At 39.9% G+C, this 16,452-nt stretch overlaps 1 protein-coding gene across 1 annotated transcript; it reads left to right on the forward strand.

Moving 5' to 3' along the window:
* Nucleotides 1-1,093: 1,093 nt before the first annotated feature.
* Nucleotides 1,094-16,452, forward strand: LOC108896699 (dual specificity protein phosphatase CDC14AB). Its single transcript, XM_051069740.1, has 15 exons — nucleotides 1,094-1,139; nucleotides 1,934-2,024; nucleotides 10,358-10,433; nucleotides 10,572-10,664; nucleotides 10,774-10,853; nucleotides 11,753-11,819; nucleotides 12,111-12,173; nucleotides 13,313-13,400; nucleotides 13,626-13,856; nucleotides 14,025-14,163; nucleotides 14,435-14,489; nucleotides 14,544-14,657; nucleotides 14,776-14,867; nucleotides 15,834-15,974; nucleotides 16,222-16,452. Exons 1-15 carry the CDS (start codon nucleotides 1,094-1,096, stop codon nucleotides 16,268-16,270), a joined length of 1,425 nt encoding a protein of 474 aa, XP_050925697.1. The 3' UTR covers nucleotides 16,271-16,452.

The raw sequence follows: 16,452 nt of genomic DNA on the forward strand, positions 1-16,452 counted from the left end.
GTTTAATAACCAACCTCAAACTTAGTGTACAATCACCATCTCAAACAGTTGTACAACTGTGTGATGTAAGTGCAGATTTAGTTGGCCCAGTGTGAAACTCACAGCTCAGGGAGCTCAGACATTTGGCACCCGCGCCTTTAGCTCTGCACCCTTGGGTGTCAGGAGCAAGCTACATTCCTCAAGCCAAACGAATCAGTCTGCAGTATGAGCCATTATAAGGACATTTCTGAATGCGACATATTCACTGTGGAACAGGTCTTATTTCAGTAAATGAAAATAGGAGCAGGCATTCATTCAGAGACTATTATGGTGAAACACTGACCGAGAATGAAAAAAATACTATAAAATATCTTACTGCCACTTTAAGACAAATTCTACAGTCACACAGGAAGTCATTCTACAAATATAATTACAAATATGGAAACAGTATGAATTCATAGCAGTATTTACATGAGTTAAGTAAGTAACCATGACATGGAAACAGGGATTACATAAGAATATTCTACAGGTACTCCTTTATCCATCAGTGCTTCCGCTGCCAGTGTGTGTGTGTGTGTGTGTGTGTGTGTGTGTGTGGCCACTGGAGCATGTGCAGAGCTGAGAGATTAGCGCTCTCTGTGACTGCGGCCAGCTCGGTGCGTGTCCTCAGCGCTCCGACTGTTTGCTGGAATATTCCGGGAAACGTTTTAAATTTAGACACAGAGGGAGCAGATCATTTGTGGGAAAGTGTTCAATTCTAACAGAGTCAGTTGGCCTCTGAGGGAGGGGAGCTGAATGGTTTTATTTCACTTTGGAGAGTTTACGCGTGTGGATCGCCTCATCAGTTATTAACATGGGACTGGAGCTCAACTATTTATCTGTTGATGACTTACTGTGACTTTATTTAAAGCTGGCTCCAACTCCAAGTAATGACAGGGACATTGAAGTTGGACAGTGGACCTGCTATCATGACATTTTTTCTCGTGATTTTCTGGACTCATCTCAAGTGGCATCATAACAGATAACCCAGAAAAAAAGTCCGTTTGAGATAGACTGGAGTAGGACTGTTAGCAAAGTTATTTAAAACAGAGATTTTTACAGAATCTGTGATCAAATGGCAGAGGAATATGAGCAGTCCGGTGTGTCAGAGTTTATTAAAGGTAAGTTGGTTTAATTATATCTGTATAAACCCTCCAGGAGGTCAAGATGATGTTAAAATATATATGATGTTTTAAATATAGAAATAACATAGATATAATAAATAGATGTGATAAATCACAGGGACATCATCTCCATACTGCAAATGAAAATACCTCTGCATTTACAGTAACTCCATTACAGAGAAGTACAGATGGAGCCAGTTACAGTCGCTACTGAAAAACTCTCACTGAATGGTTGCTGTCATCTGTGTCTCCTTCTCACAGTCATAACAAACCTAAACATTCAGAGGTGACTTATAAACTTATTTTTAGATTCATTATGATTTTCTTAGGTAAGGAACAAAATTATACTTGATGTATATCACAAATAATAAATCAGAAATAAAACACGCCCAGGCATGTTTTAAGGCCTGTAACACTGCAGAACTTGCTTGAGTATCATCATGTTTTTTTACAGTATCAAAGTAAACCAGTAATAGTTGTTTGTTCATGGATACAACAAAATGGAATTATGGGATTATGGAAATATGGAAATGAATATATTTGACCTATGAGATGTTTGAATGTCTGTAGTATTATCTGTTTCTCTATACAGTCCAGTGTTAACTCCACTGTATGATTTGCTTGGGAGGAAATGTGGGTGGATGTTCTACTCTGTGCCCAGACATGAGGCCAAACCTGTCTGTGATCCAGCTGAGCTCACAACACATATCAATAATGTCATTTTATCTGTCTGTCTCTCTGCCTGCCTGCCTGCCTGTCTGTCTGTCTGTCTGTCTGTGTTGGTGCCACAGACCGGCTGTACTTTGCCACTCTACGTGTCAAACCAAAGAATACAGCCAACACACACTACTTCAGCACAGACGAGGAGTTCGTGTATGAGAGGTAAGGCTCTGTGATAAACAGCTGGATCTCATTAACATGGGTCAGTCACTCCTGGTTTTTCACAAGAAAAGTGTGATTTTATATCAAATCAGAGTTTGTGCTGTAATACATCAATATATTCTCTATAGATGCCTGACTGAGGATCATCAGGTAGTTTCTGCCAACCACTCTTTTTCAAAGATTAAGAGACTGGAGCTTTCGGGCCCTGGTGGTGCTGGTGTTTGTGAGGGTCTGTATGTGACTGGTGTGGCTCAGGTGAGCAGCATGTCTGAGTGAGTCAGTTAGTTTACTGGCTTAAATGTGACAAACAACTCAAGATTATGACATTAAAAATGATTCAGTCTAAACAATATTCCAAATATGATACTGTTCTGTCAGCACATGCATGAATTTACAAAGCAACAGTTATTTTCCAGCATCTTCATGCAACAGACTTTCTGTTCTGTGCCTCATTAATTCCTGACTCCATCTCACTCGTCGCAGCATATGCAGCATGTGGTGACAGAAGGAGCCTTAAATAGAATTACTGACTGATTGTCAGTAAGGTCTACTGGTTATAAAGTGGTGTATACAGGTGTTAATTCAGAGTGTAGTTCACGCTACATTGTGTATTTGCTTGCCCAATTTTTTCATTTCTTCTTTGTCTGTTCTGATGCAATCTGTCACCTCCATTACTTGAATAAATTCATGCATGATTCTCATGTATAGTTAGTCTGAGTACATCTCATCATCTTGTCAGCATAGTTTGTCATAGTCAGAGCTTTATACAGCCTGGACACTCATTTTTATGCCATGTTTTCAGGGTGTCTGTCCGTTAATCTGTCCCACTCTTGTGAAGCTGATATTTCAGGAACAGCTTTGGGAAATTTCTTCAAATTTGGTACAAATGTTTGCTCGCTTTTAAGAATTAAGAATAGGCAAGATGTTTTGTGGCAGCACACAAAACATGTTTTTGGCCATAACTGAAGAATTCACACACTAATTAACTGGACTGGCCTGGTTGGTGGAGGCATACAGCCTCAAGGCAGTAATTCTAGTTGTTGTAATTCTAGCAACAGGGCCTTAAACGTGATCTGAGCTTGTACAGGGGACCAGTGGAGGTAATGTAGCCTAAGCAGGATCAAATGAAATGTCTGGGCAGGTTGAAGATGACACAGGCTGCTGCATCCTGCATCACATAGAGGAGTGACTGCCTGTGAATAAAGTTGTTGAAATAGTCCAGTCTGGTAAGGATATTATACATGATCGTAACTTATTTATAGATGATGATTAATGTTGCTAGTCTCATCAGTGTCCTTGATATTGCATTAATAGATTAGTGGTGATATAACCCTCTGCTGTCACAGACTCATCCAAAGAAAAGGTTAGAATCTCATCAAAAAATGTTTCATAAACACATCCTTAGATCTTAATACCATAGCTTCAGTTTATACAATAATTAATGATAATAATGATATTTTCTTACTAGAGGAAAAACCTGGATAAATGAGTGGAGAAACATATTCTTCCAAACAGTGCACTATAGGGCTCACTGAATGAAGATGGTGTTCCCAGTCACCAGTTTTCAGCCGTGGGAGATTGTGGAGTGATGTGTTAGACACTCTCTGAATGTCTCAGGAATCCTCTGTGTGTTACTCCTGACACTGTCAAGCACTCAGCAGTCACAGTTTTTCCATCTCTCTCTCTGTCTTTAATTTCCTCTTTACACCAGTGAGAAAAAACATCATGACCACTGACAGATGAGGATGGATTATATTGTAACAGTGGTGCAGTCTGGGATATGTTAGACAGTAGGTGAACAGTTGGCTCCCATAGACAAAGTGTGTGTTTGATTTGGGAGAAATGGGCAGATGTAAAAACCTGAGTGACTTTGACTAAGGCCAAAGCAGCATGGGTAGATGACTGGGGCTGTGGTTGTTAAAAATAAGTTCCTTTCCTCACCACTTTTCCTCAACCTCGACTAGGCGTTTTTTAAAATCAACTTTATTTATAATACATGGATAACGTACAGTAACAAACTCAGTGCTATGGGCTACAATTCAATAAGGTTTGCTGTCCAACACTAATAATATAATAACATGAAAGGAATATACAAGTTGAGAAAGTTGAGCCATTAGAATAACAGAGATAAGGAATTGTGTGATGGGTCCAGACTGACATGTGTTCAGACAGAATATAGTTCTGTTAAGCGATCAGTGTATTCTGCTAAAGAGATAAGATAGAAGCATGAGGCTTCTTAATTAGAACTGAAGCTCTGATCATGTGATACTGGACTGGTGCCTTCCCTAGTCCAACAAGGGTGAGCTGACCCTACTGACAGTGGGTCATGGAGGAACAAACCATGGACTGGCTGAGTGTTGGAGGATGTGTTGGAACAAGTCTGAGCTGTAGAGAATAGCAACAGAAGAACATAGCATAACACAGATACCATGTAAAAAAAAAAAAAAAAAGTAAAGTGATACAAATAATAAAGTAAGTAGTAATGATAGTAGTGATAATTTCAGTATTATTGCAAAAGTAGCAGTAATACAAGAAGCAGTACTAGTCATTTCTAATTAAAACAGCAGGTGTTGAGCTGGGTTGTAGGAGCAGAAGGAGGCCTATCATCGCAGGTCTGACTCTACAGCTCCAGAGGAAGAAATACCTGCAGAAAGAGACAGAAGAGGAGAGACAGACGGAAGAGCACAATACTACAGGAAAGAGGAGATATTGAGTTAGTAACATGGGAGGTTAGGGTAATATGGGAGGTTAGATATAGGTCTGTAGTTGGCTAATAAGTCTGGATCAAGACTGGGCTTTTTTAGAAGAGGTTTGATTACAGCTACTTTATAAGACTGCAGCACATAGCCTGTTAACAAGGACAGATTTAACATATGTAATACAGAATTACAAATTAACTGATTAACGTGATTAACTTAGTTTCTAATAGTAACAATTTTATCATTAAAAAAATTAATAAAATCATCAATGCTGAGGGTTATAGGAATACATGGATCAACAGAGCTGTGACTCTCTGTCAGCCTGGCTACAGTGCTGAAAAGAAACCTGGCATTGTTCTTATTATCCTCTATTAATGATGAGTAATAGGCAGCTCTAGCATTACAGAGGGCCTTCTTATACATTTTAAGACTGTCTTGCCAGGCTAAGGTTCTTGCAAGCCTATGTGATATTTGTTTTAGTGTACGGGTTCAAGAGTTAAATCATGGTTCTAGCCTCTTTTGCTTTATTGTTTTCTTTTTTAGGGGAACAATAGAGTCTAAAGTTGTATGTAGCCTGCAACACTGTCTACAAGAGGATCAAGTTGGGAGGGAGTAGCTTCTGTTAAATTGAGATATGACATTGGATTTAGGGCAGAGGGAATCATTTCCTTGAATTTAGCTACTGCACTGCATCAGAAAGATTCTACACAGAAAATCAAAGTGTTAGATTTTCAGTGTTAGAGTTGAAAGTAAAAGCATAGTCATTTCAACTCTTGTTAAAGTCTAATTCAACTACAAGGTAGTTATTCCTCAGACAGTGTCAGTGTTGATACAGAGAGTTAAATGACATACTCTGCTAACAACTCTACAGAGTCGATTTCAGTAGGTAGGTAGCCAGTGTTATTGCCAGAGGTCCAACGTGTCTATGGTCTTTATTTTAGACTGGACGTGACCAGACAACACTCCAACAGTGACCAGGAGCATTGATGTGTGTACATCTAATCTTAAATTACTTACCCAGTACTATTTGTTTTAGCTGGTGGTTTCTGCTAAATATCCCATTTGCTTACATAACGTTAGCAACTCAACTGCCCATACAGTCTATGGTACTGCCTAGTTAATTGAAAAGAATAAACCTGTGTCACATGTCTTGCTATGTGAATTAATGGATCTAGTAACATTTTGCTCATGGGGAAAATAGCAGTTAGCAGTCCACTGGTCCCTTACAGCAACGGAACAGCGAGGTAACATTTTTATTTCCAAGGCGAGGACACGGTAACGGTGTGTCTAGTCCACGTGCTTGGTCTGCACGATGGTGCAGTGGTTAGCACTGTTCCCTCACAGCAAGAAGGTTCTGGGGTTGATCCCTGGTTTGGGTCCTGGTTTGTTGTAGTTAGGTAGTTTGCATGTTTTCCCTCTGGCTTTGTCCCACAGTCCAAGCACATGCAGGTTAACTGGTGACTCTAAATTGCCCAGTAATGTGATGTGAATGATGAATGTTTTTTTGTCTGTATGTGTTGGCCCTGCCATGGACTGATGATCTGTACAGGGTGTACCCTGCCTCTCGCCCAATGACAGCTGAGATAGGCTCCAACCCCCGCGACTCTTAATGGATAAGCGGTATAGATAATGGATGGATGGTGTTTTTGAAATACAGATCAACTCTACAAAGAGTTAAATATTGAGTTCAATTTTACATCCTCTACAGTGTTAATATGGCAGTAACTCTGTACAGTGTTAAAAAAAAAGAATATATGGGTTGCTGCAACTCTCTCTGTCATAGTGTGAAGCATTTAACACTTTCAAAAGTGTTAACTCCATCTAGTGTGGACCAGTATACACACTTCCAAAGTGTTGAATTTAACTCAATAGGTGTTGAATTAACACTGCTGATTTTGCTGTGTAGTTAGGACATTTTTGCATTTTTGTGAGCCTTATTTTAGTTTTACTGTTTTACATGTGATCTCTAGCAGCTGTAGTGATTATTACAGCAGTGAAGGAGGAAGTCAGGTGACTTGTAGGACATAAGAACGAGAGTCACACAGGAGACCACCGTTTGTTTCCCCTGTGAAACTGATCATTTCTCTATCCACAGCCGTTCCACAGATTTAATCATATGTTAATTATTGTCATCATGACGATGAAGGTCCTCTAACCTTTAGGAAGTATTCATTTTAACCCAAACCATTACCCTAAACATAACTGAGTAGGTGATGTGCCTAAACTAAATCAGACTGTGATGATTCCACAACATGTTCCTATTACCATGGTGATGAAGGTCTGGTACGCCTGCTGCTGGTGTACTCCTGTGAGTTATATCTGGGAGTTAGGACAAGTGACCACTATGTTCATCTAGGTTGGGGATCTTGCCTTCAGAGGTCTTGTAGAGTTAATGCCTCACCTGGTTGGAGCTGGTTTTTGGGGCCAGCAGTATGTCAGGCTGGAGATCTTAATGTTTTAGCTCATCAGTGAACTTTTTTTTCCTTTTGAAGTGGCTCAACTACTGCATTTGTAGTCCACTCTGTCAAAGGAGAGCTCCTGTTGTTGCTATTAGAGTAAGAGATGTGTCTGGGAAGTAAACCACTCACTCTGAATGAACCACTACAGTGTCTACATATGGTAGCATGTAGGAATGAATCCTCTTAAATCAAAGCAGGCTAATGAGGAGATGGTGATTTGTTCATTTGGATAGCAACCTGTCAGTGAAGCCTGTTCATTCCCATACATGTTCAGCCAGTGTGTATAACTGCACTGTAGGATATAGGTCAAGATGGGATCAGTTGCTGTGCCCTCATGATGGAAAGGGATTTAGGACAAACACAGAATGACGCCAGTCAGACTGGACACTTAATCTTTCCAGTCCACCATTTTTACCTCTAATGCACACAGCAGATAGTGTTTGACCTGATAGAAATGTCAGTAATGCACTGAAAAATAACATTTTGATGTTTGAGAAAATACCAAAACATAATCGTTTGGGTTTTAAAAGCTTACTAGCTATGCCTGTCTAATATAATATCTCTGTGCATTTAATACTGCTGTAGGCTTTAGAGTTATTAGTTTAGTGTGCCAGTGAGATCAAATACAGAGATCAGTTTTTTATTAGTGACACAGTGACAGTGCTGAGGGTGAAACATAGATAGATTATTGAATAGACCAACATGGAAGCACAGAGCAGCTCATTATTTCCTCTCATTAAGTACTTATTATGCAATGGGTGACTGAGGTTCATACAGTGAGGGCTTAAAAAGTGCAGCCCAGTGCACAGATTCATCTAAAATCAACTACCTCAAAAAAAGAAATAAAATGAACTGACAGAACTCAATAAAAATAAAAGCAATAACAGTGGTGGTTGACATAACATTAAACTTCAAGATCAGACAGCAGGAATAATAAACCGTATTGTAGTAAACACACCATCATACAGTGTGAGAAAAGAGTGGTGAGTGAAAATAAAAAATAAATAAAGAAGTAAATTAGTGGCCTGAATTCAAAGGCAGGGAGCTGTGCCAGTGAAGGCCTGGTTGTTTGTTATCCTCAATCTGCTCCTATAGAAACAGCCAGAAGGCCTCAATGATCTGGCTCATGAAGGGATTAAATGTTCAGAAATGTAGTCTGGGGACAGACCTACAGTTCTGAACAAATATTAGTTATGAGTAGCTGTTAAAAGAGAATCTGAGGATGCATATGAACATGTTTCTGTGGGCCAGCAGTGCCTCTGCACTGTGGATCTGTAACAGCTGGGACAGAAATCTGTGGCTCAGGCCAAACAGAATGATACTGAGAGAACTGGAGAAACTACTCAATACTCACAACACAGAGGTCTGAATCAAATATCATTGTCCTGATTTGGGCTATAAATATCACATCCACTGATGTCCATTTTTACTCTAGTGCCCCCACTGTCCAAATACCCCTGTATTTTATGGGGTGTGTTTGTCTGATGAGCTCATGTGACGCTGTGATGTGACCCTAAAACTGTAAGAGTCTCTCACCAAAGTTCTAGGTTAGTGCTGTGAACTCTCCTCTTCAACACCAGTTACAGTGCAGATCAAACAAAGAGACACAAACAGCAGCCTAACCCAGCCTTGTAATGTCAGTGGGATAAGTAAGAATTTCCCATGAGATCAGACTATCCAGTCAGCAAAGGATTTAGCCTAATTATTAGACTCTTCAGGTGTGTGTGTTAGCTGATGAATGCTATGATGATGGACAATGCTTCGTCATGTTTTTACATTCACGTGTTTATTGCATGAAGGTGCAGACTGTGGAAAAGGAAATCCAGGATGTGAACATGTTTAAGAGGGTCACTGTACTCTTATCTCAACATGTCAAACTCAGACTTTCTTAATGATCTGAACTGCAGCTGATTATCAGTCTTCACAAAGGAGAGTGCTCTCCTGGCCTGTGACTCTCTACAGATCCTTTACTGAAGTAAAAGTACCAGTACATTAAGGTAAAAATACTCCATTAGTCCTGATGCATATTGCATCAAGTCCTGCATTCAAAATCTTAGATCAATAAGAGTACAGAGGTATTAACAACAAAATGTATCAAAAGGAAAAGTCCTCATTCACTCTGATCGTTACTGATGCAGTGTTTATTGTTGTAGATGCTTGAGCTTACTTACTACCACAAACTGCTACCACTGCTGCTTCTGGATTTTTCTCTCTACTTCTCTGTGAAATATTTATAACTTGAACCACAACATCTTAATGCAATGTAGTAAGTATCATTAAAGCTTATCATTTTTTTTTTTTTTTTACTGTGAAATCGTAATCTGAAAAGTAACCAATAACAACAGTCATCAGAAAAGAAGGTGAAATGTAATGAACCAGAGGTATGTGGTAAGCTACCTCAAAATTTTACTTAAGTACATCACTTCCCACCATTCCAGAATTTGCCAGGAGGGCTTCATGAAATTCATTGACTCCAAAGCCTGTGAATGTACTGTAGGCAGTTCTAGTAGAGTGGGCCACAGAGACACCCAGAGGAGGTTCTGCCATATTACAGCCTTCATCCTAACGTACAGTATCTTCCCAGTGTACACACTGGTTTCTTCATCCATTCCAAGCATGTATCCAGGCCCTCAGAAATACTGAGGTCATACAGTAAATCTCACTACTATACTACTACAACAGAGCTCCACTCACAAAGGAATTTTTAATTTGCTGTCAAACTATAAAATGTTCTGTGTATTTTAAAGAAAATCCCAACATTTCACTTTATATTTATTCATGTAAGTGTAAATTATGTTCTCAGAAAATTTCATCTCCACACACTATATCTTTGCTAGGTACTCTAGGGTTTTTGTCTAAAAACAGTCATTTCTAATAATGTATTGTAACAATGTAATGTATCTCTCATTCTAAAGATATGGGCTATAAAGAATTAGTGTGAAACACCCCAATATGCAGAGTATGTCTGTTATGGCGTCTTCTAATGTTCATTTGTCTTGCCAGGCTTGGGCATAGTACTGAAACCTTAGAACCTCAGAACTAATTCATCATGCAGCATTTCTGTCATGATTTTTGTTCCCAGAATATATTTAACTGTAGCTATGTAGGATTTGATACAGCGAGCCTACAGAGTAGGTGAGTGAGCAGAGTGAGTCTGTTTCTCTGTGTGTTGCAGTTTCTATGCTGACTTTGGTCCCCTCAACCTGGCCATGTTGTACAGATACTGCTGCAAACTCAACAAGAAGCTGAAGGTAAAAGACTGATCAGCCCCGTCCTTTACATACAGGACATTCACTCGGGGAATGTATATAGTCTACACAGTGTATCATATCACTACTGTCACTGTCACTGACTACTACTTAGGCATTTACTTTATTTTATCTCCGCAGTCCTTCACAATGTCCAGGAAGAAACTGGTTCACTACACCAGTTATGACCAGAAGAAAAGAGCCAATGCTGCTGTCCTCATTGGTGTCTATGCTGTAAATATCTCTTTATTTATCTACCACTTCACCATCTTCACCTCTCCATCCATCTCTCTCTCTATCCATCTGTCCATCATAATTATACAATGTAACCTGTTCCCTCCAGGTGATCTATTTGAAAAGAAGTCCAGAAGAAGTCTACAGGACTCTTATCTCAGGAAACAACACAGGCTACCTGCCATTCAGGTACACACACACACACACACACACACACACACACACACACACACACACACACACACACACAAGATTTATGTATATGTATATTTTTGTGTTTAATTTTTAGTAGACCAGAATTGTGCTCATGTATTGCCTGACAGCTGTGAGCTCCCACCTCCTCCCTAACCCTTCTCTGATTGGTTAGAGGCATGAGGCTCGCTCAGAACTTTTAGAGGGGAATCTGCACTGCTGTCAGGCTGTAGTAGAAAGTAAATATTTTAATTGTCACAGTAAAACTGCCATAATTACATGTATCTGTACTAACTAAAACTAAATTGCAAAAAGTGTACTGTATATATCCTGTCATGTTTGGACAGGTTTATGTTTTAGTTTATTTCATGTCTGTATGTAGCTTGGAAAACAACAGGAACACAGACTACATACAAACTTTCAGCTTTGTTGGATTTCCACCTTCACTGCATCTTTGTTGTGGATTTGATTTATTTTTGCCCAACCTAACAGCAAGTGGAAATGATCAAATTCAGACTTTAAAACTGATTATGTATTACTGTAAGGGAGCATTTTAGGTATTTTGCACTGCATTTGTGTAAAGTTAGGGGATTTGCAAGATTAAGGTTCCAATTAAGATTGGTTAAAATTGATGCAGCACCCTCCCTGACTGTTAAACACCCATGTCTTTCAAACTCCACACCACCTGGGATGAGGAAAATCCTCTTAATGTGAAAAATGTAAAAAAAAAAAAATAAAATAAAAAAAATAAAAAACCTTCTGTAAGACTGTAAAATGATATTGGTTATTAGTAGTGCTAACATCTTGGCTACATTGTGTAAAACAGACATTCGACAATTAACAATTAACATATGTATGCATATCTGTGTGTGTGTGTGTGTGTGTGTGTCCCACAGGGATGCAGCAGTGGGAGAGTGTTCCTTCAGCCTCACTGTGCTTGACTGTTTACAAGCAATACGCAAGGTAAAATCCTAACCCACTTTGTTATATCATATGAAACTGAAGTAAGATATTTTAATAGTATTTTGTTATAGGAAAAGGTTGTCCTGAAAAAAACTGATGTGTTCCCATTGGAGGTCAGAGGTCACCTTCACCATTACATTCTTATTCTTAATCCTTTACTCTTATGAAAGGTTTCAGAGGTCAAAAAAAAAAAAAAAAAAAAAAAAAATGAGAGAAATTACATCACAGTATCAGACTTTATTAAAAAAAAATCTCTCTGTCTCTCTCTCTCTCTCTCTCTCTCTCCTCCAGGCATTACAACATGGTTTCCTGGACTTTGAAAACTTTGATGTTGAGGAATATGAACATTATGAGGTGAGGATGACTACAGCATAAACTGACAGAGCAAATGAAAACCATCCCAGTAACAATAAAATACAACAGAATTATATGAAAGACAAGGAGCAGTGAATGTTGAGAGACAGTGAGACATCACCTGTTCTCTGACGTAATCAACAGAAATCAGAAGAAAAGTATTTGTGTATAATATTATATATTGTATATATTTGTGTGTATTGTATAATAATAATACAATATCATGATTTTTACTTCCTAATATGGATGAAGCTCCAAAACCACTGGATCCTGTGTTAACTGTTATATAACCTCTGGCATCATTTGATGCCCCCGTCTGGCATCTTTCAGACCATATGTCAGAAATGTATAGTCTCCAAGTCTAAGCTGAGTTAACCCTGATAACATCACTATGACATCATCAGGGTCATTTTCTTAGACTTGACAAAGCTCTGCCAGACATTATACAACAGTTTTCACAGGACTGACTGTTTTGGGTAAAATCAGAGGAATTTCACTTTCATAAGCTTCATAAGAAAATCTTGTCGTTATGGTTCAGCATTTTTGTGAAATAATCATTTCATGTTTTGTCTGTTTTTAGTGGTAGAACAAATTCAAATACTGGTGGCGACCTGATAGCTGAGTGGTTAGGGCATGTGCCACTCAGGCGCTCAAAGCAGTGAATCCCTGCTTTGACTCCTGATCTGGCTGGACCTTTACTCCATGTCACTCCCCTACTCTCATCTCCCTGTTTCCTCTCTCCTCTCTATCCTCTCAAATAAAAAAGGCAAACACAGTCTTTTTTAGGGAACTGTATAGTGGAGATATTTACATGCTCAGAATTCTAACACTTAGTGCACCAGTTAGTATACAGGGGGTGATTTTGGACACAGGTGTGTACAGATTGTCCCTATACAACCCTTTACTTGTTTTTATATTGAGAATCTGCAGGTCATGGTTGGACTGGTCTTAATTTTAAAAAATATATTTGATACATAGTCCAAAATGTCTTCAGCATGGTTTTTATTTATTATTGCTAATAATGTCAAAGTATCATGACAATTTTACAGTTATATTCTGATTTCAAATGTCACACACAGTTGGAGTAGCTCTGTCTCACACCACATCTCCACCTGCCGTGTCTGTCTCTGTGTCTTTAGCGTGTAGAAAACGGGGATATGAACTGGATCATTCCAGCGAAGGTTCTGGCGTTCAGCAGCCCTCACTCTCGCAGTAAGATAGAGAATGGTGAGTCCGATCCCCTCAAAAACCTGTCCTCTAAACTTCTGGTTCATCCAGTGTCAACACTGGCTTTTCTAAGGTCCACAGAAAGAAGGCAGCACATTTTTACCACCTCTCAATCGTTATATCAGTGATATACAAAGTACTGGAATGAACATGTCCCAGCTTGTTAATTAATACCACTGTGATTCAGTGCCAGTAAATCACAGTGCCTCTTGATGTTTCTTCCAGGTTATCCTCTCCACGCTCCTGAGGCGTACTTTGCATACTTTCGCCAAAATGACATCACAGCCGTGGTCCGCTTAAACAGGAAGTTGTATGATGGCAGGCGGTTTGAGAACGCAGGATTTGAGCACCATGATCTTTTCTTCCTGGATGGGACCACACCCTCTGATCTCATCGTCAGACGCTTCGTCCATGTGTGTGAAAGTACAGAGGGCGCTGTGGCTGTGCACTGTAAAGGTGGGAGTAGTGGAGGTTTTTTTGTTTTGTTTGTTTTTTCTTTTTTTGCTCCTGGTAAAATGATGGAAAATCATATATAGAGAGCAGTGTGCTGCAGGTCTAGGTGTTAAAGCTTTTATATAACATTTCTCTCCTGACCTTCTCTCTGTAAACACCATCCAAACATAGCTGGCCTGGGCCGCACAGGCACTCTCATCGGCTGCTACCTAATGAAGCACTTCCGGTTCACTGCAGCTGAGGCCATTGCTTGGATCAGAATCTGCCGGCCTGGATCCATCATTGGTCCACAACAGAACTTCTTAGAGGAGTGAGTCTCAGTCTTAGTTTCATGCTCCAGATGTGTATTAATCTGCAGAAATCCCCAAAGATGCACAGTTTCTCCTGTTTACATTTGATTAAAAAACTACTGAAATTGAGTGTTTCTAAGGATGTTTTGAGTGTTTTTGGATGCAGAGGAGATAGCTCTACATTTTATTTCTGTCATCAGTTATTGTGCACAGAAGAGATTTTCTTCCAGCAACCATACCTGACGCAGGCAGGCTGACTATGCAGTGTGTGTGTCCCCCATGTGTGTGTAGGAAACAGTACAGTTTGTGGGTCCAGGGTGACGTCTATCGCTCCAAACAGAAACTGGTTCAACAAAGACTGAGTCGGCGGCAGCAGCTACAGCAGTGTCAGCAACAGCAGCTTCACAGCCCTGACTCAGAGGGAGGGAAACAGGAAACCATGTCCCGCCTACTCTCAAGCATGGACGATCTGTCAATCAACACCACTCTCTACAAATCATACAGCTTAGACGAGGTTAGGGGAGGAACTTTCTGGTATCGTTATTATCGCTCCCTTTTAAATTTGATTTACCATTTGATCACAAACTGACAATTCTCTCTCTCCTCACCCCCGTCTGTTTGTCTGTGTGTAGAATAACTGCAAGGACAGCAGTCTGACTCAGGGAGACAAACTGAGAGCACTGAAGGGAAAGCGACCACCGAGATCAGTCTCATCCTCCTCAAGGTACACTGCTGTGTAGGTGTGTGTGTGTGTATGTGTGTGTGAGAGAGAGAATGGTGAACCATTACATTTCAGGGTTATGTGTTGGTTTGTGGTTAAGGTAACTGTTCTGGTTTGAGCTAGGCATATATTAGAGCATTTAACTTATTTGCTTTCTTTACCTTCTGAACAGAGCCATGGCAGCAGTGCCCCCCTGTTTCCAGTCTTTGTGCTAATCTAAGCTAACAATGTAGCTTCCTATTTACATGTGAGTGGTATTGATCTTCTTATCTTATTACTGGGGGGGGAAAGTGACAGATTTTTAAAAATGTTAAACAATTCCTCTGAGGTTAGGACAGTTGCCCAGGGAGAGATTGTAGGTCAGTGCGGTGTTCTAAAAAGTGGAGGTTCATCTAATTCATTCACTCATTCATAATCCATTGATATAAAGTTGCAAGCCTTTAGATTTCAGTCCATGCTGAAGTGTGGTTTCATGCAAGTCTCATTCATTAAGCAGCCTCTGTGTCAAAAATACAACAGAAGGCCAACATCACAGCCAAACAAACTCACTTTGATTTAATGAAGAACTCAGTCAGCGATCAGTCTCTCTCCATCTTGTCCTGAGCCAGTGTGATCTGATTTCATGCTGCACACAGCACAAGCAGTGTCACAGGATGCAGTAGGAGCTGGTTTATGTTGCATCAGGACTAGTCTGTAAGACAAGTTGTCCGAACCACTTTGGAAATCAGAAGTGCTTATAGCTGTGCTGGTCCACACAGGTGTATTCCCTTGTTATTTACATACAGTATACAGGTTATTCATGTTTTGTATGTATGTTACTTTCATGCAGCATATACTGTGTGTGTCATATTATGTGATGATATTTATTCATCCTCATTCTTGTTTGCTCAAAGTCTCCAATCAAAATGTTACATTTTGCTGTCAAAAGATTGTATTGCATTTAATGTTTCCTCTTTGTCTCTTGTTCAGGTTAAACCTGTCCAAGACGTCTCACTGCTCCATCCTCCCACCGCCTAAGTCCACTAAAGTCCCCCTCTCCTTCTCCTCCTCTTCCTCCTCTTCTAAGATGCTGGTACGAAGCTCCTCCTCCTCCATCACACAGATCAAGAGGTGAGTCCCTGTGTTTTAAAAGGTATTTTTAAGAGTTCAGTCAGCTGGTTCGAAACTGTACAGTCTGAACAGGTGACTGACAGTGTGACTTTGTGATAACACCAGTGCGCAGACATGAATGCCTTATTTTTTCTCATGTCGTCCACAAGGTTAAATATACAGAAAGAGCCTCAGTATGAATCAATAAAATCCAAGAAGTATTCCTCTCCCTCTCTAACGCTGACTCTGTCTGTGTCTCTCTCATCAGTCCCTTCAGCCTCAGTCTGTTCAGCACCAGACCTGCTGTCATTCACTGACTTCACAGAAGGGACGTTTTCATTCTGCTCACAGGCTGAGTCCAGGTCTCCACTAACATCCTGTGGTCTTCTAGGCCTTAAACATTTGTCAGCCTTGACAAATTATTTGTCTGACAGAGTAACTGCACTTACTTACTACTTACTGCAGAGATTCACAGAAACAACAGCTTTTCACAGTCCAC

The sequence above is a fragment of the Lates calcarifer genome, linkage group LG4, assembly GCF_001640805.2.
Source record: "Lates calcarifer isolate ASB-BC8 linkage group LG4, TLL_Latcal_v3, whole genome shotgun sequence".
NCBI classification, from domain to species: Eukaryota; Metazoa; Chordata; class Actinopteri; family Centropomidae; genus Lates; species Lates calcarifer.